This window comes from Meles meles, chromosome 11 (genome assembly GCF_922984935.1).
Source record: "Meles meles chromosome 11, mMelMel3.1 paternal haplotype, whole genome shotgun sequence".
Classification (NCBI taxonomy): domain Eukaryota; kingdom Metazoa; phylum Chordata; class Mammalia; order Carnivora; family Mustelidae; genus Meles; species Meles meles.
Genome location: NC_060076.1, coordinates 94,887,492 through 94,913,309, shown reverse-complemented (window position 1 = coordinate 94,913,309; position 25,818 = coordinate 94,887,492). Strand labels below are relative to the sequence as shown.

At 47.4% G+C, this 25,818-nt stretch overlaps 1 protein-coding gene across 10 annotated transcripts in view; it reads right to left on the bottom strand.

The window, feature by feature from the left end:
* Positions 1–1,966: 1,966 nt before the first annotated feature.
* WNK2 (WNK lysine deficient protein kinase 2) overlaps positions 1,967–25,818 on the bottom strand; it is a 118,323-nt gene continuing 94,471 nt past the window's right edge. For 5 of the 10 annotated variants that reach the window (XM_046023136.1, XM_046023139.1, XM_046023144.1 and 2 more), the window contains 3 exons: positions 23,726–23,770; positions 22,078–22,337; positions 3,244–4,885 (listed from right to left, as the gene is read on the bottom strand). In XM_046023136.1, coding sequence (XP_045879092.1) covers positions 4,556–4,885; positions 22,078–22,337; positions 23,726–23,770 — 635 coding nt within the window. In that variant the 3' untranslated portion in view covers positions 3,244–4,555. Of the gene's footprint in view, positions 2,171–3,243; positions 4,886–22,077; positions 22,338–23,725; positions 23,771–25,818 lie in introns of those variants that run through there. The other 5 variants (XM_046023143.1, XM_046023146.1, XM_046023140.1 and 2 more) reach the window with 3 other exon arrangements.

Genomic DNA, 25,818 nt, shown 5'->3' with positions numbered 1-25,818 from the left:
CCAAGAGAGGACGACTCAGGAGAAACCAGCCCTGCCCACACCTGATCTTAGACTCCAGCCTCCAGAACTGGGCGAAATGCATGTATGTTGTTTAAGCTGCCCCATCTGGTATCCTGCCCAGGGGGCAGAGTTGCCCAATCAGCCACGTGCAGGGTACATCTGAGAGGAGGCCAGCACAGGGAATCTCAGACCTGAGATGGGGGACTGGGGCTTACCCTGGGAGTTCCAGAGACCTGGATGTGCTCATGACCATCACCAGCCTATCACCCCACCTGTGCTCAGCAGTATGGCGATCGAGAGCTGCTTCTAGAGTAGGAGTAGGGCAGATACCGCTTCTTGGGGTCCCAGGAACTAGGGGTTGCCAATTAGGGGAAGTGGGTAAACCCTCACCTGAGCTGTGGTGTGAACAGGTGTGCCAGCCCAAAGTCTCCCTGGTCCAGAATCCTCCCCCACAGGAAAGGAATCTGGGTGCTGTCTCCTTAGATTCTTTTTTTTTTAATATTTTATTTATTTGACAGAAATTACAACTAGGCAGAGAGGCAGGCAGAGAGAGAGGAGGAAGCAGGCTCCCTGCGGAGCAGAGAGCCCGATGTGGGGCTGGATCCCAGGACCCTGGGATCATGACCTGAGCCGAAGGCGGAGGCTTTAACCCACTGAGCCACCCAGGCGCCCCTGTCTCCTTAGATTCTTAAGGAACCTTTGGGCCTCCCAGGTCCTTGTGTCCGAGTACTGTTGGGAATGAGCACCTGCTGGGCCTCCAGCCTTCTGCCCTCGTCATGTTTACCATTGGCACCTATGATGTTACTTGCTTAAAAGGATGAAAAGGTAAATTGTGCATTACTAGTGAAGTAGAAACCTCGGACCAGCCATGACGGGGACAAAGAGAACCCGAGGAAAACACAGGATGGTGTTCCGTCCGGCTGCGTGCTTGCCTGCTGTGCCCCCTCGCAGACAAGAGCAGGGACTGAGGCCCAGATGCGAGTTAGGCCAGGGCAAGCTGACATGAGCAGGGGCATGCAGAGCTGGAGGGAGCTGGGGTGGACAGGCCTCATGAGTGTCCCAAACCACATGCTCCCGTCCCCTGCAAAGCCCATGCTGCTCTGCTTTCATCAGCCAGTTGGACAGGAGTCTTGTCTCGGGCTGATGCTTTGTCATGATGAACACAGACCCCTGTGACAACTGCATGTACCCTGCAGCATCTGGGGCTCTGGCAGCAGCTCGCCCCAGGCGCTGCTGGCCCTGCCCTACAGTTACCACTGAAGGAAGCACTAAGTTGTCATCCAAGAGGAATGACAGCAAAGCTGCAGTTCCTCATCCTGATGAGTGGGACCCCTGAGCTGGGCTCCAACGTGAGCCCCATGCCCCCCAGGCCAGGCCACGCTGCAGCCTGTCCACTGCAGGACTCTGTGAGGCTGCTTGCAGGCTTCCCATTTTTCTTTTGGGGGTGCAGCCCTGCCCTGCCATCCGCTGTGGCTACAGGTCTCAGGCTGCTGTGGATGCCCACCCTGTGCCCCAAGCGTGAGTGTCGAGTTTCTGAGACAGAGCAGGGGAGCTCCCAGGTCAGCAAAATGAATGGAGCTGTGTGCGCCAAGGGCCAAATGTAACGGGCGCTGCTGCTTGGTTTCGTAGGGCCTGGTGCTGCCGGAGACCAGGGGTCACCCTGGTGTCATGGGGAGGGTCCTGAAAACGATCCTCGTCCTGGGCTGCTTCTGAGCAAGGCGGGACCTCATCACCCATCCGGCTTGTGCTGGCTGCTGTCCCAGCCTAGCCCAGAGGACCCTGGGCTAGCAGGTGCACTATAAAGTGCCATGTAAACGTGCAAGTTCCCCAACACACCGGGAACCCCTTGGTCAAAGGCACCCTCAGACCTTGTCCTGCTGCATCGTCCTAGGACATGTTCCAGCACCCCTCACTCACTTCCTACTGTCTCAGGTCACTAGATAGGACAGAGCTTGAAAAACCAAAGTCCCTTTTCCCCCAAAATATTCTTTATTCTTGCATTACGTCTGTGTTTCCAGTTGTGAATAAAAAATGCTTAGAAAGTGGTTACAAAACAGCGTGAACTGGACACGAGGCGTGGACTCGCCTTCTCCACGTGTGACGACACGGGGCCTGGCGTCGGGGTCGGGCTGGCCTGCCTGGGCTCAGTCGGGCTTCTCACTCTCAGAATCTAGAAAACAAAACCGCCACAGCTCATTACAGGCCCAACTCGGTCACACAAGGCCCTGGAAGGTGGAACAGCGTGGCCAGACGGTCATACTCCCGTGGGGAAACCGGTGGCTTGTGACCCCCACACTGTGCAGGCAGACCCCAGGCAGCTTCTGCCATCGGGCCAGCTTCTACATGGAGCCACTGCCCAGGACCAGACAGGGCCTCCCGGCACCCGCATGTTTGCAGTGCCAAGCTCCTTGGGTGCAGTGAGAGAAGCCGCAGCCCTGACATGCCCCAGTTCTGCCCAGGCCAGTGTCCGATGAGGCACCAGATGGGGCTGTGGGGTCTGCACTGGTTCTGGAAAGGGGGCCCCTCCCTCCACCAGCATGGGCATAGGGCCTGACTACCTCTCAGCTGGCTGGGCCAGGAGACATTGTAAAGCCCAGCGTGAGTGTGTACAGGGCTTGGGCAGGACCGCAGACCACGGAGTGTGATGCCATCGAGGGTGGGTCGGCTGCAGACAGGTACCAAGTGCCATGAGGGCCCTCCCCAAACTTGCACGTGCTCCGACCTTCATGTCCTCTCCAAGCCTGCAAGCCCAGTGCAGATCCAGGAGAAGGTACAAAGGAGCTCACCTCGCCCCAGCTCTGCCAGCCTGCTTTGTACAAGTCAGTCCATGTGGACAGGGGTCAGAGGCACCAGTTAGTGGCCCATGAGTCACCCTCCGTGGGGTAGAGCCCACTGTATGTCCAGAGTGGCAGAAAGCCGAGCAGACAGGCCTGGAGGCAGCAGGCCACACCTGGCAAGCACCATGTGCCAAAAATGGCGGCCGGCGGGGGAGTGGTGAGTCCCACCTAACAACCCACTTGGATCCCGAGCCAGCTGAGCACACACCAGATGTGGCTCCTGCTGGGGACCCAGACCGCACCATTCAATCCAGTGTCTCCTCACAGCCACCCTGGCCTCCGGGAGCGGAGTGTAAGGCTGCGCCCAGGACAGCCTAGGAGCCTGGCTGCTTTGACATGGGCAGAGGGAAAGGAAGAGATGTTGTTCCACACTGTTTTCAAGCAAAGATGTTTATTTTTCTCCTTTATATGTACAATCTCTTGGGGATTCCGTGCCACTGACCTTACATGTACGAGGCCAGACCCCAGATCTCAGCTCTGGTGCAGCAGGGAGTTAGGGAGAGCAGAAGGCAGCTTCCACCCCTCTCGGGAACCAGGTACACGAAATTCTATACCAAGGGACCCAGGGCACGTTACAGAGAACAGAAATCTCTTATTACATCATCGTGCCCTGGCAGAAGACTGCGTAATCACCTAGAAAATTCAATTCTAACTGAATTGATGGAATAATCCACGTAAAATCATTCAGCCCATTCTCGTGAGGTCCCACAGTACGGCGGAACCATATAGTTCACAGCAAGGCGGCCCAAGCTGCCTTCTGAGGGGAAGTGAAAACGTCTTGGCCATGAGGAGCAGGGACTTCAGCTCCCTCCTGGGGCTGTGTGGTGCCCATCTGGGAGGAGTCCCACTAAAACCTTCAGGGGAGGGGTTCTCCTGGCCCTGGCAGGGCAACCTGCACGCACACAGCAGAGTGAGACCCAGGCCTCTGTGCAAGTGATGGAGGAGGAAGCACAGTAGCAGCAGGGGCAGCAGAACCCCAGAGCTGAGGGACTGTGCGGTCTCCGCAGGGTAGGTGGCCGGCCTGCCCCCCACCGGCTTTGGGTCAAGAGGGTGTGCCTGCTTATCTAGCATTTTCCAGCAGGTTCTGCACAGCCAGACACAGCTGCTGATGTTCCTTCCTAAGAGACCTGCTGCTGCGAGCAGCACGCTCCCCCAGGAAGCGCACATCCCCGGGTAGCTTGCTGGCAGCACCCAGAGCACCGCCGCTGCTGGAGGCCGGGGGTGGGGGGTGTCCGTCTGTCTGCTCTCAGGGACCAGAGGAGCCCAAAGAGACCTCATTTGCAAGAGAGATCTAAAGTCAGGCTTTAGCTTCAGATTTCTAAACTGTTCGTATCTCTGCAACTGAAAATGGGCGAGATATCAAAGCACAAGCCAATTACCAAAAGGAAATACAATTTTTTCAACATACGATTTTTTTTTTTTTTAACATCTCTTTTCATCAGGGAACAGAAAAGCTGGAATTCAAGGCACTGGACTTGTGCAGGGTGATTACAACGTTCTAACCATTGATTCAAGTACAGGAAGTGGGTGCAAAGGCTGTAGGTGTCGACCACGGAAACATAAGAGGGAGCAGGGTCTGCAGCAGTCAAGGAAGCAAGCATTGCCCACGCCCCGGCCCCCTCGCCAGGCACCCACGGGCAGGCGGGGCAGGACTCGGAGGCTAAGCCGCAACCTGGCTCCTCCAGACTGTTCAGTTCCACACATTCCAGCTGATAGAGCTATGTGATTCGCAGTCTAGGGCCCGGTGCGCTGACCACAGGCGGCCGCAAGAACGCAGGCAGTGCAGGCACGCCTGCTGCCCCCAAGCCCAGCCTGGGGGTGGGGTTCGGGCTGCCCACCTGGGCTGCCCAGGGCCCCCAGGACACTGGAGGTGGGAATAGGATTCCGTACTGGCCCAGTGACGGGGCACAGGGTGGGGCTGGTAGGCCGGAAAGGGCAGTACCTGGCATGGGCAGGGCTGGGGCGGTTCCAGGAATGGCCGCGGTGGCTAGAGGGCTGGGCGCTGGGGCCAGACATGGTGTCCCCACTGCTGCTCGAGGGGCGTTCATCTACGAGACAAGAAGAGGAAGGCATATGTGGCTGCCAACAGCTGGCCTCCCCAGGGATCCCCACAGATGCTCTCTCCTCAGCAGAGAGTAGTTTCAGGACCTGCTACAGAGTGTCTTCTAATGGCTGATACCAAAGTGACAGCATGGGGCCAAGACGCAGTCTCCCCAAAGCCGCAGCCTGGCCACCTCATGGTTTGGGCCAAAGTGGACCCTGTGGACACAGTGAGGAACTGCACATCCCACCCCAGGGCTTCCTCTTTTTTTTTTTTTTTTTTTTTTTTTATATTTTATTTATTTGACAGAAATCACAAGCAGACAGAGAGGCAGGCAGAGAGGCAGGCAGAGAGAGAGGAGGAAGCAGGCTCCCTGCGGAGCAGAGAGCCCGATGCGGGGCTCGATCCCAGGACCCTGAGATCATGACCTGAGCCGAAGGCAGAGGCTTTAACCCACTGAGCCACCCAGGCGCCCCAGGGCTTCCTCTTTGACCGGTCAGGGTCTTTATGGAAGGACCTGAGCCCAGGAACTCATGGCAGGGCAGGCCCGCCTCTCTCCACACCCCAAAGGGAGGAGCAGCACAAGGATGGGAGAGTGAGTGAAGATGGGTGGTGAGACCAACGTAACCATGATACAGAAAACAGAGGCCACGGAAATTACAGACCAGTAGCCTTCAGTGCCCGAAGTCCAGGCAGATCGAAGAAAGCAGCCGTGAAAAGAGCACAGCCAAATGGAGTCGGCCCCGGAAATGCAAGGGTGCTCTTCCCGGGGAATATCACTGCCTCTTGCCCCAGTTACCCCGTAAGGAACAACCCTGTGTGATGCTCCCCGCAGATGCAGGGAGAGCAGCTGAGAAGTTCCCCGCTCCTTCACAGAAGGCACAGCAGCCAAGGCTGGAGGATGCTTCCTCCATCTGTGAGGGTCTCTCTGGAACCTGCAGCCAAACCTATGATGCTGTGAAATGCCAAATGCGCTTCCCCTATAGCTCGCCCAGCTCCTAGTCCATGCTGTGTGGGAAGTCCCAGCCAAGGCAAGAAAAAGAACAGAGCCAGAGATTAGAAAAGAAAAAGGGAAACCATCCTCATTTGCAGAGGACAAGATTGTGCTTGGCGAAAACTCAAAAGACTATAAAAACAGATTTCTAGAACAAGCAAATGTAGCAAGATGGCAGGATACAAGATACAAAGTTCTATATACTAGCAGTATACAACTGGAAAATGAAATTTAAGAACCATGCGATCTATTTACTTATTTTTAAAGATTTGAGAGAGAGAGAGCGTGAGAGAGGGAACAAAAGGAGTGGGAGAGGGAGAAGCAGGCTTCCAGCTGAGCAGAAGGCCCAATGCGGGGCTCGATCCCAGGACCCTGGGATCATGACCTGAGCCGAAGGCAGACGCTGAACGACTGGGCCACCCCAGTGCCCTGAAAAATCAAATTCTTAAAGAAGATGGACATGGGAGTTTGTACCCTCCTCGATACTAAATGTACTACAAAGCTTCAGTGTGTCAGGGGGTGTGGTACCGTCATAATAGTGAAAGAACAGCTTGATGTGACAGTTCAGAAGTTGACCTACACATATAGGACTATGTGACCCATGTCTGTGCAATGCAGTGTGGGAAAGAAGGCGCTGTAACAAGCCAGATGTGCATACGGGATGGGGGGTACTGACACCTCCATCAGACCATAGGCTTCCAGGCCTCAGTGCAGCCGCTAAAACAGTGACACTTCTAAGGAAAAACGCAGGAACACAGAGAATATCCAGATTTGAAAGACGCAAAAATCCCTAGTATAGGACAGAAAAATTAAATCATGGGATGAACTGGACCCCAACAATACTAAAACGTCTGCCATGTCACTTTCACCATTAAAGAAATGAGAGACAAGCCACAGACTGACAGAACGTATGCATGATGTGTACCTATGTGAAGGAACATACAGTGAACTCCCACACATCAATAATCGAGATAATCCGACTTTTAAAAGGTAAAGATCCCTGACCAAGCTCTTTACAAAAGATAGCCAGTAACAATGTGAAACGGCACTCAAAGACCAGCGGGGGGCGCCTGGGTGGCTCAGTGGGTTGAGCCTCTGCCTTCAGTTCAGGTCATGATCCCAGGGCCCTGGGATCGAGCCCCACATTGGGCTCTCTGCTCAGCAGGGCGCCTGCTTCCCTTACTCTCTCTCTGCCTGCCTCTCTGACTAGTTGCAATCTCTGTCTATCAAATAAATAAAATCTTAAAAAAAAAGACCAACGGAAACAATACAAGAGCAATTTCTAGACGTCCATTTTGTTTTACAGGTAAATTTTCATATAAAACATCTCATATAACTTAAAATTTTAAAAGATAAGGTAATATAAAGGAAAACAAGGTGAAATAAAAAACAAACTGTAAAATACTGTGTGAAAGAAAGACAAAATTGAGAATTTTGGCAGAAAGCGAGGAACTTAAAAAAATTATATGACAGAGTTCCAGGAAGATGGTGGGCCAGGAGGATTCTGAGCTCACCTCATCCCAGGGTATACCTGGATAACACCCACATCAGTGTAAATAACCCAGAAAGTGACCTGAAGACTGGCAGAACAGACTCTCCACAGCAAAATGCAGAGAAGAGGCCTCATCAAAGCAGGTCAGAAGGATAGAGACACTGTTCGGTTCCAAACAGACTGAGGATTGTCTGCAGGAGGGAGGGACACCTCAGGGACAGAGAAAGGAGGGAAAGAGACCCAGGCACAGAGAACCTGCAGGAAAATGGGAGGAGGGGACTACAGAATTATGCCAGGTCTTAGAATCAGCAGGGCATAACACCTGGAACTTCAAAAATCAGCCAGCCCAGCTTGGGAGAGCCTGGAGGGAGAGGAAACGGATTCCTGGCTTTGAAGAGACAGCACAACAAATGGCCGTGCTACGACAGCCTTGGAGCAATGGTCTGAAGAATGTTCGCTTCTACGAGAACACTCACTAATTTCACAGTGAGTGCCAAAGGGGCAGGGACGTTTGGAAGACTTTCCAAGAACAAAAAAGGTCATAGGTGCTATTCCCCTCCCTAGATACATGGACACCTCTGGGAACCAGGGCAGCAGGAACACTCTACCTTTTGTCCTGCCAGTAGCAGTCCCAGCCTGCACCCAGCTGCAGGTGCGCCCCTTCAACTTGGCCAACTTCTGCATGAGTTTTGAGCTCCTCTGATCCCCTCCTACAGCTGGCTTGCACAAAACTTGCTAACGCTGCACAGCCTGCCCCTCCCCTGCATTCCCCTGCAGACTTGCCCCTCTGGGACACACCTGGCCAGGACACACCTGGCCGGAACCCATCCAAAGCAGCACCAGAACCCTGACAGAATGCAAGCAGCGCCAACAGGGGCCAGCATCAGCCCAGGGAGAGGGGACGATAACCGCACACAACAGTGCAGCTGCGGCCCCGGCCCTGGACTAGAGCAGACATCTGGTCTGGTTGGACTCGAGCATCCTACTGACATCAGTGGAGAGATCAGCCACACAGAACAACAAGGAATCAGTGGCTCTGAATGACACACTGGACCAGATGGATCTAACAGATATATTCAGAACACTCCATCCCCCAGACAGCAGCATGCACGTCCTTTTCTAGTGCACACGTGGCCTACTTTGTGATCTGTCCTGGAGAAGGCTCCAAAACAAGTCTCAAACAAGTTAAGGAAGGCTGAAGTCATGCCATGAATCTTTTTTGGCTAGAACAGTATGAAAGTAGACATCAACCAGAAGTAAAAAAATCTGGAAAGAACACAAGTATGTAGAGACTAAAAATAACATGCTACTCAACAATGAATGAGTGGGTTAACCAAGAAAGCAGAGGAAATCAAAAAGTTCATGGCCACAAATGAATGAAAGCGAAAACACATCGGTCCAAAATCACCGGGATGCAGCAAAAGCTGTTGGAAGAGGGAAGTGTAGAGCACTACAGGCCGACCACAAGGAGCAAGAAAATCTCAAACAACCTAGCCTTACACTGGAGGGAGCTAGAAAAGAAGAACAAAACCCCAAACCACTAGAAGGAAGGAAGTAATAATAAAGATTAGAGCAGAAATAAGTGAAAACTGAAGAAAAAAAAAAACCCCAAGAGAACAGATCAATAAAACCAAAAGCTTGTTCCTTGAAAAGATCAACAAATCGATAAACCCTTAGCCGGACTGATCGAGAGGCAGGCAGACAGACAGAGAGAGAGAGGGTTAGAGTCAGACCTGAGAGAGGAGCAGTAACAGCCAGTAGCACGGAAATAAATGCAAAGGATCACGTAAGAGAGTAGTATGGGAAATGACATGCCAACAGTTTGGACAACCTAGAAGAAATCGATAAATTCTTAGAAAAAGAAGCCACCTCCCAAAGCCAAATCAGGAAAAAACAGAAAATCTGAACGGACTGATCCCCAACAATGAAAATGCCATTGATATAATCAGAACACTCCCAACAAATGAAAGTTCAGGACCAGATGGCTTCACAGGTGAATTTTACCAAACACTTAAAGAAGTGTTAATACCTATTCTCTCCGGCTATTCAAAAATAAATGAATGAATGAATGAGGAAGGAAAACTTCCAACCTCATTCTGTGAGGATACCATTACCCTGATACCAAAACCAGGTTAACGACCCCACACACAGAGAGAACTACAGGACAGTACCTCTTGTTAGCATAGATGCAAAGCTCCTCAACAAATACTAGCACACCGAATCCAAGAATACATTCAAAGACATGATTCACCACAATCAAGTGGGGTTTATTCCTGGGGCTGCAATGGTGGTTCAGTATTTGGAAATCACGTGACATGTCACATTAACAAGAGAACACATAAGAACCATATGATCATTTCAACAGATGCAGAAAAAGCATTTGACAAAATTCAACACCCAGTCACGAAAAAGCCCTCAACAAAGTGGGTTTAGAGCTAACATACCTGGAGATGATAAAGGCAATAGGTGAAAAACCCACGGCAAACATCATACTCAATGGGGAAAACTGACAGCTCTTCCCTGAGGTCAGGCGCAAGACAAGGATGTCCACTCTCACCACTTTTATTCAACACGTACTAGCCAGAGCAGTCAGAAGAAAAAGAAAGAAAAGAAATACTTGAAGTACAGAAAGCAGATGTGGATGGGGTGTAGAAAACAAATACAGTAAAAACACAGTAACTGTGGGTGCCTGGGTGTCTAAGTTGGTTAAGCAGCGGACTTGATTTAAGCTCGGGTTGTGAGATCAAACCCCGTGTTGGGCTCCATGCTTAACAGGGAGTCTGCTCAATATTTCCTCTCTCCCTCTCCTTCTGCCCCTTTCCCACCTCTCTCTCTAAGAAATCTAAAAAAAAAAAATACAGTAACTGAAATTTAAGTCTCACTTTACAGGGTTAATAGCAGTATAGACACAGAGAATAATTTAGTGAACTAAAAGATCTGAAGGAAATAAAACAGAATAAACTGTCAGAAAAAATGAGAAAACATGTAAGAGACCAAGGATAGACTAAAAGACCTTATATATGGACTGGAGTCTCTGGAGTAAAATAGGGGCAGTAGAGTAGGTCAGCAGTATGGGAAGAAATGAGGATATGGCAGAAAAACATTCAAATTTGACCACGAAATGAAACGGTAGAGTCAAGGAGCCCTGTAAAGTCTACGTAGAATAAAAATGTATATTTTTAGGCATCTCATGATAAATCTTCTGAAAATGAAACTAGCAGAAGTCAGAAAAAAAGAATTCTCAAAGTAACACACTGGAAGCTCACTTAGAAAAACAAGGGAGGCCAAATAACAAGAGAATTATAATGTCATAAAGCTGAAAGTCATCACTAACCTAGAATTCTATACCCATTAAAAATGTCCTTCAAGACTGACAATGAAATAAAGAGCTTTTCATGGGCTGCCTTGGTGGATCCCACTGGTTGAGCGTCCAACTCTTAGTTTTGGCTCCTATAATGATTTCAGGGTTGTGAGATGGAGCCTCATGTCAGGCTCTGCTCAGTGGGGAGTCTACTTAAGAGTCCATTCCCCTCCCTATGCCCCTCCCCCAACTTGGTTATGGGTGCTTGCTCTCTCAAATAAATGAATCTTTTTTTAAAGTAATTTTTAGACACTGGTATACATATGTTAATGGAAATTCTGAAGGAAAAAGCTCCTAGAGGGAAGATTAGAGGCAAGATGAAAAAAAAAAAAAAAAAAAAACAAAACAATAAATATGCAGATATAGATGAATATTGACTGTATAAAAGAGGTATTCTGAGACTGAAAGCTGACATAGAATTGAAAAAAATAAATGTTAGGAGGGGGAGTAAAAACAATGAGAAGTGTTTAATGTTCTTTCCACTGCCTGGGAAATGGGTAAAAGAAAATTAGACTTTGATAAAATAAGGATGTATGCTGTAGTATTTAGAATATCTAATCATTAAATGAACAGCAAGAGAAAGTAAAATTTCCAAGCTAATAGTGGGAGGGAAAAGAGTAAGAAAATAAATTTAACAAATTCAAAAGAACACAGGAGAGAAAAAGGAACATGGAACAGATAGGACAAATAGAAAATACATGATAAGATAATGGATTTAAGCTAAAATACACACTTTGCCTTGAGGAAAATGGGTTTGAACTGTGCAGGTCTGCTTTTATAAGTAGATTTTTTATAGTGCACTACTGTAAATTTTTTTCTGCTATTCTTTTACTGTTTCCCTTTTTCTTAGTTTACTGTAAGAGTACAGTATATAATACAACATAGAAAGTGTGTTAATAAACTGTTATTGGTAAGGCTAGCAGTAGCTAAGTTTTGGGGAATAAAAAGTAATATGCGGGGGTGCCTGGGTGGCTCAGTGGTTTAAGCTGCTGCTTTCAGCTCAGGTCATGATCTCAGAGTCCTGGGATCGAGTCCCACATCGGGCTCTCTGCTCAGCAGGGAGCCTGCTTCCCTCTCACTCTCTCTGTCTGCCTCTCTGCCTACTTATGATCTCTCTGTGTCAAATAAATAAATAAAATCTTAAAAAAAAAAAAAAAGTAATATGCGGATTTTTGACTGAGCAGGGTGTCAATACCCCTAAGCCTTGTATTGTTCAGTGGTCTGTATATGCAATTACATTAAGTGTGAATGGATAAGGGGCACCTGGGTGGCTCAGTGGGTTAAAGCCTCTGCCTTCGGCTCAGGTCATGATCCCAGGGTCCTGGGATCGAGCCCCACATAGGGCTCTCTGCTCAGCAGGGAGCCTGCTTCCCTTCCTCTCTCTCTGGCTGCCTCTCTGCCTACCTGTGATCTCTGTCAAATAAATAAATAAAATCTTAAAAAAAAAAAGTGTGAGTGGATAAAATTTAAAAGTAAAATCAAAAAATAAAACAACCCAAGTTATGTGCTTTTTACAAAAGATACATCTAAAACAAGGATATAGAAGTACCGAAAGTAAAGGATAGGAAACCATACCATGTGAATAATAACCCAACAGAAGCTAGCGTAGCTACAGTAATTTCAGAGAAACTAGATTTAGAAGTTTAAGTCACAAAGAAGATGAATAATATATCTCCATTTGAATATAACTGATAACATGGCCTCAAAATATATAAAGGAAAAACCAGAAATACAGTAGGAAATGCACAAGCCCACAACCATAGTGGGAAACTATAAAAATTCCTCTTTCAGTGATTGATAGAATATTCACGAATATAATATCTCAGTACAAATGACATAAGCAAAATGGAGGAGGCACCTTTAAACTTCCATCCTTCCACAGAAGCATTGAAAAGAACCAGAAACTATCAAAACCAACTTTTTCAGAATTCCAGAAAGCAGTTAAAGGTTTATAGCAACCAAATAGAAGTAAAGGACAAATCAAGAAAAAGGCACATTTTTTGTTAAAGTTTTGTTTTGTTTTGTTTTGTTTTTTTTTTGGAGAGAGAGTGGGAGCACGAGCAGCAGAGGGAGAGGCAGATTCCCCTCTGAGCAGGAAGCCTGATGCAGGGCTCAATCACAGAACCCTGGGATCATGACCTGAGTTGAAGGCAGATGCTTAACCAACTGAGCCACCCAGGCACCCCTAGGCAAACTTTATAAAAGAAGAAAATCACTTTGGTGTTTTTACTGGCCCCAGGCCCTGCCCATCCCTAGCTTTTCAGGCATCTTGAGGAGGGAAGCCTATGTTCCCACTGTGGGAACTTGGTCCTTGGTTCTAGAGGGAGTAGAACTATTACTGCAGGTTATTACTATTCTTTTAAAGAAGCCAAGTATTTTTAAAAGATTTTTCTTTTTCTTTTTCTTTTCTTTTCTTTCTTTCTTTTTCTTTTTCTTTTTTTTTTTTTTTTTTGAGAGAGAGAGCGAGAACATGATGGGGAGGGCAGAGAGAGAGAGGGAGAGAGAATTCCAAGGAAACTCTGTGCTGAGTCTGGAGCCTAAGGCAGGGCTCAGTCCCACAACCCTAAGATCCTGACCCAAGCTGAAACCAAGAGTCAGGCACCCAACCAACTACACCATCCAGGCACCCCTTAAAAATTATTCTGTACGTCTATTCTAACCTGTGTATGGGCCACCTGAAGGACTGACACAAGGTACACACCTCTGTCTGTACATATTTAGAACTCTCTAAGGGCAAAAGAGTGGCAGGCATTACTCATAATTGTAAGGCAATTTAAAAATCCACAGTTGCTTGGGGCCAAAGATTAAAATCATGATATAGGTTAAAAGCCATAGTAGAAAAGCATGGTAGAGTGTTTCTTTGGGAAATGAGGGCATTAAAAAGTATGTGTGTGCTGGGAATTTAGAAAGTCATGCACATGCTCTATTTAGGGTACACTGCCAGGAAAAAAACCTGAAAAAAACCCAAGCTTTCACCACTCATCACACTGCAAGCATAGGCAAATTGTAAATGGCCTGGCTAAGTATTGAAGGATTTCTCTAGCCTTGAGCCAATCAATCTGTAAAGACTGGAAGAGGTGGTTTTTTTTTGTTTTTTTTTTTTTTTTTTTTTAATTTGACAGAGAGAAATCACAACTAGGCAGAGAGGCAGGCAGAGAGAGAGGAGGAAGCAGGCTCCCTGCGGAGCAGAGAGCCTGATGCGGGGCTCGATCCTAGGACCCTGGGATCATGACCCGAGCTGAAGGCAGAGGCTTTAACCCACTGAGCCACCCAGGCGCCCCGGAAGAGGTGTTTTTTAAGCTCCTGATATTCAAGGAAATCTCAAGCTAATGTAAGCTAAGCCTTCATTGAAACCAGCAAATACTGGGAAAGAGGAGAATCTGATTTCTAATCAGATTCAGTTACTAATTATAATATGTAAGTGCCTGGTTTTCAACAAGAAACAGAAACTGTTGCTGAGGAAAGCTAGACATTGCACTGAAGACTTTAAGATTTATTTATTTCTAGAGCAAGAGTGAGAGCACATGTTTTGGGGCAGGGGAAGGACAGAGGGAGAAGGAAAGAGAATCCTTAAGCAGACTCTTTGCTGAGTGTGAAGCCCGACTTATGGCTCAATCCTAGGACCCCAGGATCATGACCTGAGCCGAAACCAAGACTCGGCCACCTAACTGAGCCATCCAGGCACCCCTGGATTAAAGACTTTAAATCAGCTGTTTTTAATATCCTCAAAGGACCATAGGAAACCATGTACAGATTGAAACCAGGACAACTATGCAGGACATCATGAGAATATCAATAAAAAGACAAATTATAAAAGGAACCAAATAGAAATATCAGAACTGAAAAATTGAACTGAAATTTGAAAATCTACTAGAGGGACTCAACAGCCGATTTGAACAGCAAATAAATAATCAGCAAACTTGAGACCATACAATTGATATTATCCAGTCTGAGGAGCAGAAAGAAAAAAATGAAACCTGTATGGAGCCTGAAGGGTCTGTGGGATACTGCTAAGCAGGCCAGTATATACATTATGGGAGCCTCAGGAGAAGAGAGAGTACAGGAAAAAATACTGTCAAGTAGGAATTCTGTATTCAACAGAATGATTCTTCAAGAATGAAGGAAAAACTAAGACTCCCAGATAAACCAAATCTAAGACAAGTTGTTACTAAAAGGTGTGCCTTACCAGAAATGGTAGAGAGTCTTACAGACTGAATGGAAGGATAAAAGCCACTTGAAGAAATAAAGAAGGTAACTATGTAGATAAATGTACTGTGCTTTGGCTTTAATTCCTTCTTTCCCTATATGCTTTAAAGGGCAAATCCATTCAGGAAAAATACAAAGGGGGAGAGATGGAGATGTATAGAAGCAAAGTGTTTATATACTATTGAAACAAAGTTGGTATTATTCAAACTAGGTCATTTTCAGATGTTAACTGTAATCAGTAAGGAGACCAGTTAGAAAATAACTAAAATATATAACAAAGTAAAGAAAGGAATACAAAGTATACAATATAAAAGAACAACTAAATTTTAGACTAATTTTAGACTAAATTTAACTAGAGTTGAGAAATAAAAACTTGTAAGAAAACAAATAGTTAAAAGTCAGAATTCCTTCCTTAGGGGCGCCTGGGTGGCTCAGTGGGTTAAGCCGCTGCCTTCCGCTCAGGTCATGATCTCAGGGTCCTGGGATCGAGTCCCGCATTGGACTCTGCTCAACAGGGGGCCTGCTTCCCTCTCTCTCTCTCTGCCTACTTGTGATCTCTTTCTGTCAAGTAAATAAATAAAATCTTTTAAAAAAAAAAAAAGAATTCCTTCCTTATCTCTAATTACTTTAAATATAATAATATTAAACTTTCTAATTAATAAGCAGAGGTTAGCAGAGTAGTTAAAGAAGCATGGTCGGTTTCTATGCCACTACCAGAGACGTACTTGAGATACAAAGACCCAAAGAAGTTGCAAGTAAAAAGGTGGAAAAAGAGTGCTGGGGTGGCTGTTTTATTACCAGACAAAACTGATTTTAAGTCAGAAAAGATTATGAGACAAAGAAGAATACCATATATTGATAAACCTTGATACATCAAAGTTTGACAATTATATATGCACCTAAAAACAAAGCCCCAAATTATATGATGCAAATATAGAACTGAAAGGAGAAACAGTTCTACACTATTATAGACTCTAATACTTTAATTTCAATAAGGGTTAGAATAATGAGACTGATGAATAAGAAAAGAGAGGATCTGAAAAGTACAATAAGCCAATTAGCCCTAATAAAACTACCCAACAAGAGCAGATTGTACTTTGAAGTGCATATGGAACCTCTAAAGAATAGGCCATATTAGGCCATAAAACAAGTCTCAATAAATAAACATAAATAATACAAATCTAAAAAGATTGAAATACTACAAGGCATCTTTTCTAACATAATGAAATTAGAAATCAATAACAAAAGTACTAGAAAACTGTCACATATACAAAATAAATAAATCAAAGAGTCAAAGAAATAATCACAAGGGAAATTAGAAAGTAACTTGAGACAAATGAAAAGGATAACACAATACATAGACATTTATGGGACAAAACAAAAGTTCTCAGAAGGATTTATAGCTGTAAATGCCTACACTGAACAATATCTTAAATCAATAATCTAACTGTATACTGTAATAAAGTAGAAAATAGGGAGTCATGAAGAAAAAGTAAAGCAAATGAATTATAAATGAAACCAGAAGTCAGTTTTTTTTTTTTCCAAAGATTTATTTATTTATTTATTTATTTGACAGAGAGAGAGATCACGAGTAAGCAGAGAGGCAGGCAGAGAGAGGAGGAAGCAGGCTCCCCGCTGAGCGTCCGATGCGGGGGTGGGGGGGGGGGGTGGGGGGGGGTGGGGGGGGGTGGGGGGTTCGATCCCAGGACCCTGAGGTCATGACCTGAGCCGAAGACAGAGGTTTAACCCACTGAGCTACCCAGGTGCCCCCCAGAAGTCAGTTCTTTAAAGAGATCAACAAATGGACAAGGTTTTAGCTACCAAAACTGGATAATTTAGATGAAATAGAAAAATCCCTAGAAATACTCAAACTACCAGAGTGGGCTCAAGAAGAAACAGAAAATCAGACCTATAACAAGTAGTGAGATTGAATTAGTAATCAAAAATGTCTCAACAAAGAGAAGCCAGATTTTTAAGAAGAATTACACCATTCTTTCTCAAAGTCTTCCAAGAATTGGAAGACATAGGAATAATTCCTAACTCGTTCTATGAGGCCAGCATTAAGCTGCTACCAAAGCCAGATAAATACATCACAAGAAAATTAGACTAATACCCAATGAATATTTATGCAAAAGTCTTCAATAAAATATCGGCAAGCTGAATTCAGTAGCATAACTGGAGTAGGTATATACACCATGATCAGGTGGGATTTATCCCAGGAATTAAAGCAGTGTGTTTTAACATGAAAATCAATCAATGTAATATACCACTAGCAAGATTGAAGGGATAAAGAAACCTACAATCCTCTCATTTAATGCAAAAAAAGTATATGACAATATCCAACTGTCTTTCATAATAAATGCACTCAACAAACTACAAACAGAACTCCCTCAATATGATAAAGAACATATATGAAAACCCACAGCTAACATTATATACTCAGTGGTGAAAGTCGGTAAACTTTTCCTTCAAGGTCAGGAACAAGAAAATCATACCTGTTTTTGCCACTTCTATTCAATATAATATTAGAAGTTCTAACCAAAGAAATTAGGGAGGAAGAAAAAAAGGCAGCCAAATTGGAAAGGAAGAAGTAAAATGATCCCTGGTCAGAGATGACAAAACCTTACATGTGGATAACTGTACAGAATGCTTGTGCAGATTGACACAGCTAATCCATGAAGTTGGCAAAGTTACAGGTTACAAAATCAGTTTCATTTCTATACACTAACAATGAACAATCTGAACGGAAATTAAAGAAGTTACATTTACAATAATAGAAAAACCATAAAATATTTAGGAATAACTTCAGGGGGTTTAGAGATTTACACACTGAAAGCCACACAACTGCCAAAGGAAATTAGGACATAAATAAATGGAAAGACACCGTGTGGTCATGGATTGGAAGACTTGTGTGGTTACAGTCAGTACTACCCAAAGTGATCTACACATTCATTGCCATCACTGTTAAATTCCCAAAGCCATTTTTTCAAGAAATAGAAAAACCCATCCTAAAATTCATGTGGATCTGAAGGGACCCCCGAAGAACCAAAACAATTCAAAACAAGGTTGGAAGACTCACACTTCCTGTTTTCAAAACTTAGTGCAAAGCTAAAGAAATCAAAACAATGTGATACTGGAAAAAGGACAGACATACATACCAATGAAACAACAGAGAAGCAAGAAATAAACCTTTGCAAATATGGTCAGTTCATACTCAACAAGAGTACCTAGTCCATTCAGCGGGCTCTCCTTTCCCCCGCATCACAAATGATGCGGGAGAACTGGTTATACATGAAATGTATACAAAGCATGAAATGTGCACCCTTACCTCATACCATATACAGAAATTAATCAAACTGGATAAAAGGCCTACACATAAGAGCTAAAATTACTAAACTCTTAGCAAGAAATGGGGGAAGTTTCACAACATTGGATTTGGTGTAGTTTCTTGGCTATGACACCAAAGAGATGGGCAACAAAAGAAAAAACAGCTAAATTGGTCTTCATGAAAATTAAAAACTTTTGTGCATCAGAAGACACTGTCCAGGGGCACCTAGGTGGCTCCAGTCAGTTAAGCATCTGCCTTTAGCCCAGGTCTTGATCCTAGAGTCCTGGGATCAAGCCCTGTGTCAGGTGCCCTACTCAGTGGGGAGTTTCCTTCGCCCTCTCCCTCTGCCCCTCCCCCTGCTTGTGCTCTATCTCTCTCAAATAAATAAATCTAAAAAGAACCAAAAAAAACACTGTCCACAAAGTAAAAAAGGCACTCAATAAGAGATTAAAATACAGAGAACTCCTAAAACTCAGTAATGAAAACAAAACAACTGATGAAAAATAGGCAAAGAGGAGCACCTGGGTGACTGAGAGGGTTAAAGCCTCTGCCTTTGGCTCAGGTCATGATCTCAGGGTCCTGGGATCGAGGCCCATATCAGGCTCTCTGCTCAGCAGGGAGCCTGCTTCCCCCTCTCTCTGCCTGCCTCTCTGCCTATTGTGATCTCTGCCAAATAGATAAATAAAATCTTAAAAAAAAAAAAATAAAAACAGGCAAAGGACTTGAACTGCTGTTTCTCTAAAGAAGATCTACAAATGGGGGCGCCTGGGTGGCTCAGTGGGTTAAAGCCTCTGCCTTCAGCTCAGGTCATGATCCCAGGGTCCTGAGATCGAGCCCCACATTGGGCTCTCTGCTCAGCGGGGAGCCTGCTTACTCCTCTCTCTCTGCCTGTCTCTCTGCCTACTTGTGATCTCTGTCAAATAAATAAATAAAATCTTAAAAAAAAAAAACTTAAAAAAAAAATACAAATGGCCAGTAATCACACGAAAAGAGGCTCGACATCCCTGATCATTAGTAGAGTACTAATCAAAACCACAGCGAGATAACCACAGTGGTATTAGGATGGGTACTATTGTAAAAAATCAGAAAATGAAAAGTTGGCAAGAATGAAGAGAAACGAACCCTGTGCACTGCTGGCAGGAATGTAAAATGGCGCAGCCACTGTGCAAAACAGTTTGCAATTCCTCAAACAGTTAAAAACAGAATTACTGTATGATGCAGTGATTCTGCTTCTGGGTACTCTTTCAAAAGAATGGAAAGCAAGGACTCAGAGAGATGCCTGCACACCCCATTCGTGGCAGCATCGCTCACAACAGCTCATAGGTAGAAGTGACCTGAGCGTCCCTCAGTCGATAAATGGATAAAATGTGGTGTGTACATACACTAGAATATCATTTAACCTTAAAAAGGAGGACATTTGGACACAGGCTGTAACGTAGGTGAACCTCGAGGATGTTACAGTGAGTGAAATAAGCCCCAGAACGACAAATACTGTAGGGTCCCACTGACACAGCGCCTCCGGGAGTCCGATCCATGCAGCTGGAAAGTAGAATCACAGTTGCCAGGGACTGAGCGGGGGATGGGAAGGTCGTTTTCAATGAGGACAGAATTTCAGTTTTGCAAGATGAAAAAATTCTGGGGATGCACGGTAGTGATGCTTGAACAATATTAATTAATGCTTAATGCACTTAAAACTGGCACTTAGAAATGGCTCAGCAAATTTTATGTCATATATTTTGCAATTAAAAGATTGGAAAAAAGTAATTTTTAAATTTTAATTGAAGTGTGGTTGACATAAAATACTAAATTAGTTTAAGGCTTACAACGTCGTGATTTAAGATACATATACATTACAAAGTGCTCACCATGGTAAGTGTAGTACAGTACTACTGTGTTCCCTGTTTCCTTCTCATCCCCCTGCTGCAGCCCAGCTGTACGCTGTAGGCTGAACACAGGACAGGGCAGACACTACACGATGCCACTTATATCCATAGAATGTAGAATGAAAGTTAATAGGGGCTGGATAAGCAGAGGCACCACAGGTGGGGACTAGAGAGTATTTTTCAAGTTTCTATTTGGGAGGAAGAGGGTTTTAGAGATGGATGGTGTGACGGCTGCACAACATTGTGAATGTGCGGAGTACTATGCTGAATTGATGAATGTTGTATCATACAGACTTACCACAGTGAAAAAATATTTTTAAAAAAATCTTAGGGGGCGCCTGGGTGGCTCAGTGGGTTAAAGCCTCTGCCTTTGGCTTAGGTCATGATCCTGGGATCCTGGGATCGAGCCCCGCATCAGGCTTTTTGCTTGGCAGGGAGCCTGCTTCCCTCCCTCTCTCTGCCTGCCTCTCTGCCTAGTTGTGATCTCTGTCAAATAAAATCTTAAAAAAAATAATCTTAGTAAGAATTCCTGCCATTCAAACAATGGGATTAGCGAGCTGGTAAAATGGGGTACGGCCTGCGCAGGTATGAGATCCCATGTGCTGAAGTCCAGACAGTGAAGCAGAGACTCCCCTGCCTGGGCCAAGGGGGAGGATCCTGCAGGACCGGGGGTGGGGGGTTGCTGAAGACTCTCAACTTGGTCACAAAATACCAGAGTGGGGTGTGAGGCATTAGGACTCCAGGGCTGCTGCTGTCGGAAGGGAGCTGCCATCACTGGTCACTTGGCGGACACAGGAAGGCGCGGGCACCATGTGCATGGCGGGAGTGCAGAGAGCACCGGGGCAGCAGTGGACAAGACTGATTGACAGCTGGGCTGAAAAGCCAGTCCCAGCACATTTTAAAGAACTGAAAACACCCAAAGTTTGTTCTCTTACACAGTGCAGTTAAGGTCAAAAGCAGTAATAAAAAGTATGAGGAAATTAATAATTATATTGCTTCAAACCACAGCGGAAATTACAAAATAATTTGAACGGAAGGTTAAAGAAAATGCTATATATCAAAACCTTTAGGATCCAGATAGAACCACGAGAGGGAATTTTATAGATTGAATGCCTGTATTATAAAACTGGAGAGGCTGGAGATCAATGACCTGCACATCTCAAGAAACATTCGAGAACAGCAAAGCCGCTCAGACACAGCAGGAAGGAGATAATAAAAGGAGAAACTAATGACACATAAAGATACCATCAGAGCCGAAATGAGTTCTTTGAGAAGGCTCTTAAGGTTTATGAGCCCCTTAGGAGACTATACAGGAGGGGGAGGGAGGGGCACACACGCGGAAGCCACTGTCATCAGAAATGAAAATCAACATCACTATAGGCTGAAGACAGGAAGTTATAAGCAGCTTATGCCAATTAATTTGAAAACTTAGATAAACTTAGGTATTTACCAAATGTCAGAAAAGCAGGACTTAACGAAAAAATAGAAAATCCAAATGGCACAGAAAGTATAAAAGAAATTGAATCTGTAACAAAAACCTTACCCTCAGGGGATGGAGAGACGTGTGAAAAACACAGCAAGATGGCAGCCGCAGCGTGCAGGCTGGGGCACACGCACGTTCACTGTGCAATTTCCAACAGTTCTGTATGTTTGAAAGTTTTCTAAGTAAAAGGTCACAGGGAACCTTCCCACACTCAAGAAAGAACTCCCAGACCAGATGGGTTCACCAGTGACCTCCGCTAAGCATTTCAGGACCCAGTAACAACCTGACACACACTCCTCCGGAAGACAGCAGGGCGCGCCCTCCCGGGAGGTGGTGAACCTAACAGCCCCATTAGGGCAGCTCCTGGCGCTGCCCCGGGGCACACCGCAACCAGGACCCACCGCCTGTGCGCCGCTCCCTCCCTGCCCCTTCAGCCCGGACACCCCACTTACAGCCTGTGCCTCGCCGGCGGCCGGGGGCCAGCCCGCCGTGACCTCCACGCCGTGCAGCCTCTGGGTCTGCTTCAGCTGGTTGAGCGAGGGCTTCATCGGGGCAGCCCCCACCGTCTTATTCGTCCACTCGTCCACCAGCTTGTGCAGGTCGTCCGTGAAGGTGCCTCTCTTGTTGTTGCTGTTGTTGGCCTGTGCCTGGACATGCAGGGTCGGCTGGGGGCCCGGCTCGGGGCCCGGGACCAGGCTGCTGGTGGAGGACCCTGGGGAAGCACACACAGGCCGGGTCGGTGACGCTGCAAGGAGCGCTGGCGGCCACTGCAGTCATTCAGACAGTGCTCTTGCTTAGGCCTGACAACATCTTGCTTCAGGAGATGGTCTGCGTTTGGGAGCCCATGTGCCAGCCTTACACACTTTGGAACACTGCCACAGGCCATAAGGACCAGGCTGTGCCAGGCAGCTGTCCCCCATCGGAGCCAGGCCAAAGGACAGGACCCAGGCTGCTGGCAGCCTTACTCAGCATCTACCCTATGGCCACGCTGCCCAGGAACCCCAGATTCCTATGTGTGAGGGAGCTCAGAAAACAGGGCGAATCCCAAGGCCTCTGTGCCCTGAGTGGGAACAAACGTGCCCATGGGGGTGTTCAGCCCACGGCAGCCACTGCCATCTGTCCGGCAAAGGGAAAAGGCCTGAAAATCTCCATCATGGGCCTGCCTGTGAATGACTGTTAATGGGTTAGTGGTTTGGAAATTTAAGGCACAAAATCGTGTCTCTCCCCACTAGAGCATGTCAGGAAGGTATTAATCAAGGGTACAAACACCCAAAGCCTTCCGCTGTGGGCCCCCACGCTTAGAGACGTTTGTGGGGCACAGGGTGCCTGCACCAGCAGGAGCCGGGAGGCCAGGCTGCGGGAAGGCCCCGGGGGCTGTGGTTCAGGCGGAGCTGGACAAAGAAGTCACTGAGATTAGTTTTAAATGGCCAACATGGGACTTCTTAATTCTTTTTAAATTGTATTCCCCACCCCCACAACATGTAATTTCTGACTAACAATTTTGAATAAGCCAATTTAAAATGTTTCTGCATTAAAAAAATAGCGTAACGACCATCTCTTCAAACAAGCCATTGCAAAATGTAGTCTAGAGGGCTAGCAATGAAAAAGCACAGACACACACAGTTTGGTATTAGTGATGGAATTTTACACACACACACTGCTATTTCTACATGAATGTTTCAGCCAGAAAAGAAAAAAGGAGGGAAAAAAAGGTGTGAGGTGAGGGTGGTGGGCGGCCCAGGTGGACTGATACCCATTTCATCCCGGCATCTCTCCTCGGGGGCACTCAGCTTTAGCACGTCAGGGACATACTCATTCCTACGGTTTTGGAAAAGGAGCCAATTAACGATTGGTAATGTGTGGACATTCCAGGAAGGGGAGTGTCAGTGTGTCAACCAGCCAGGACACACAGACTCTCGGAGCCATGGAGACGCGAGGGGCACCCGCGGGTGGCTTTCCCTCCAGGCAGAGGCAAAGCGGTGCCCTTGGAGGATGGGCGCGGAGCCGATGCCCGCCGGCCGCGGAGACCCTGATGTGCACTAGCCACATGAAAGCCCATGCGATGGAGAGCGGACAAGGGGTAAAAAACCCGATAATTACGACTGCTGTGCTCTTTGCCTAGACAGAGACGCTTCAGGGCAGACCCTGCAAGGGAAGAAGAAACGACACAAGACCACAGGGTTAGGCAGGACAGCACACACGGGACGAGCCACCACACTCTAAGCACAAGTCATCAGTGTGCAAGGAGGAGCCAAGGCCAGCGCTTCAGAGAGGGACCAGCCACCTGGGCTAACCGGGCGGCCCGAGTCAGTGTGCGGGTTCACGGGAGCTTCGCCGAGGGGCAGAGGTGCAGGGCCAGGCCCCAAGCTTCAGGTAGAAGTGAGTGTGTCTCTAAAAGCATATTTAAAAAAAAAAAAAAAAAAAGAAAGGAAAGAAAAGAAAAAGAAAAAACGAAAAAGCAAAGCACACCACTTGGTTTTCAAACAAGAGGCTTCTGGAGCCCCATTGATTGAGGCAAAAAAACCCAAAGTCAGCCAGGAGAGCTCCGGGGAGCCACTGGCTCTGCCCGCAGTAGCCCCAGGGGAGGTTTGTTTTCCAAATGTAAAAAGATACATTGTTTTGCAGGTTTGAGGCCCATCCCAGATCCCAGGCAGCTGCCATGACCAGACCGGTGGTGCCTGTGGTGGGCAAAGTACAGGGGTCCTATGGGGAGGTGGGAAACAGGGCTGGCCCCGATTTCCTGCACTGCTGCTGCCTCCTTGGGTACCCCAAGTCCACCCGGACCGGGAGAGGCTCGTCCTTCTTCCACCACTAAGCATCAGGCCCTACAGTCCTGGAGGCTGGCTGTTGCCTGGCACATCCTGATGGTCGGTGCCTGCTTGGAGGGCAGACAGGCTGGCCCGAGCAGGCAGAATGGGACAGGCCAGCATGGCTCGGGTGTCCCCAAGGTCACTCAGCAAGGCTGCACTCTCAGAGAGGGTCGGTGCTCCCACCCTGGCCCCTTGCCAGAACAGGACCCCACACACCCATGCTCCGGGAGGGTGCCCTGTGCCCTTGTGAGGGGAGGCAGGCGGCCACCCCTGTGTTTGAGGAGCGAGGACAGCGGTCAGCCCAGGCTCCAGATGAATTGCTCTTTGAGTTCATACTGTCTGTGCTCGGAGGCTGACTTGGGGAAAGGGAGACGATCTTCTGTTGGAGTCTGTAATGTACAAGTGAAAACAAAGGGGCTGGGCAGGAGTGGTCCAGACCAGTCGTCTCTCAGTGGAGCTCTGCAGGGCCTTTGCTGGTCTGTGTCCTGACGTGGAATCCCACTGGGAGCACTGAGCCCTTTGGGGGCTCCGTGGCACACAGGTCCCAGGCTCTGACTGTGCGGGGCACCATGTGAGGCACACCCTTCCCCACCCAGACCCTGTGGTCTCAGCAGCTCCATACAGACGGCGCAAGGACATGGGAACAGCCGGCCAGCCGGGTTCCCGCAGCCTGAGAGCAGCGGGTTCTTTCGGTCACCATCCTCTCCATGAGAACAACGAGTGCTGCCTGCTGGGAACCACCTGAGAAGTCAGGGCCCCAGAGGGGGGGCCATTGGCCACCAGCCACCATGCTCAGCACTGGCCCACAGAGGCCTCCACACACTCACTAGGCATGGCCCACAGTGACCAGAGCACAGACACTCTCTGCCCTCAATGATCCGGCCACCGCCACACCAAGGTCGTGCCATCCAGCACAGTGCAGAGCTACATGGACCGTGTATCTGGCGAGGAGCCCTCACTCATGCCACAGCCCTGCCCACCCTCAGGGCTCCCCAGGGCCTGTGCCCTGCCCTTGAGACCCAGCAGGCGACGCTGATGGATACGCCTCCCCTGGCCCCACTCACCTCCTTCCACGCCAGCGTGTACTTTGCATTCCTGCCTGAGCCACTGGGCTACAAGGCAGCGATGCAAGGGCACTGGGGACACACAAGACCCACAGGAAACCCACGTGCAGCAGGAGGTCTCCCCTGCAGGACTTCTGTCCTTAGCCAAGGCCTTGGGAAGAGACAGCGTGAGGCCCAGAACTACTTGGGGAAGCTTCCACCTGGGCAGGGGTGGAGGTGGAAAGCCACGTGGCAGCTGTTGGGAAATGTTCTCCCAGGCTGTGGAAGGGCCAAGGGTCTCTGGCCAGGACACACGAGCTGCTTCTGGTGCGGACAGCCA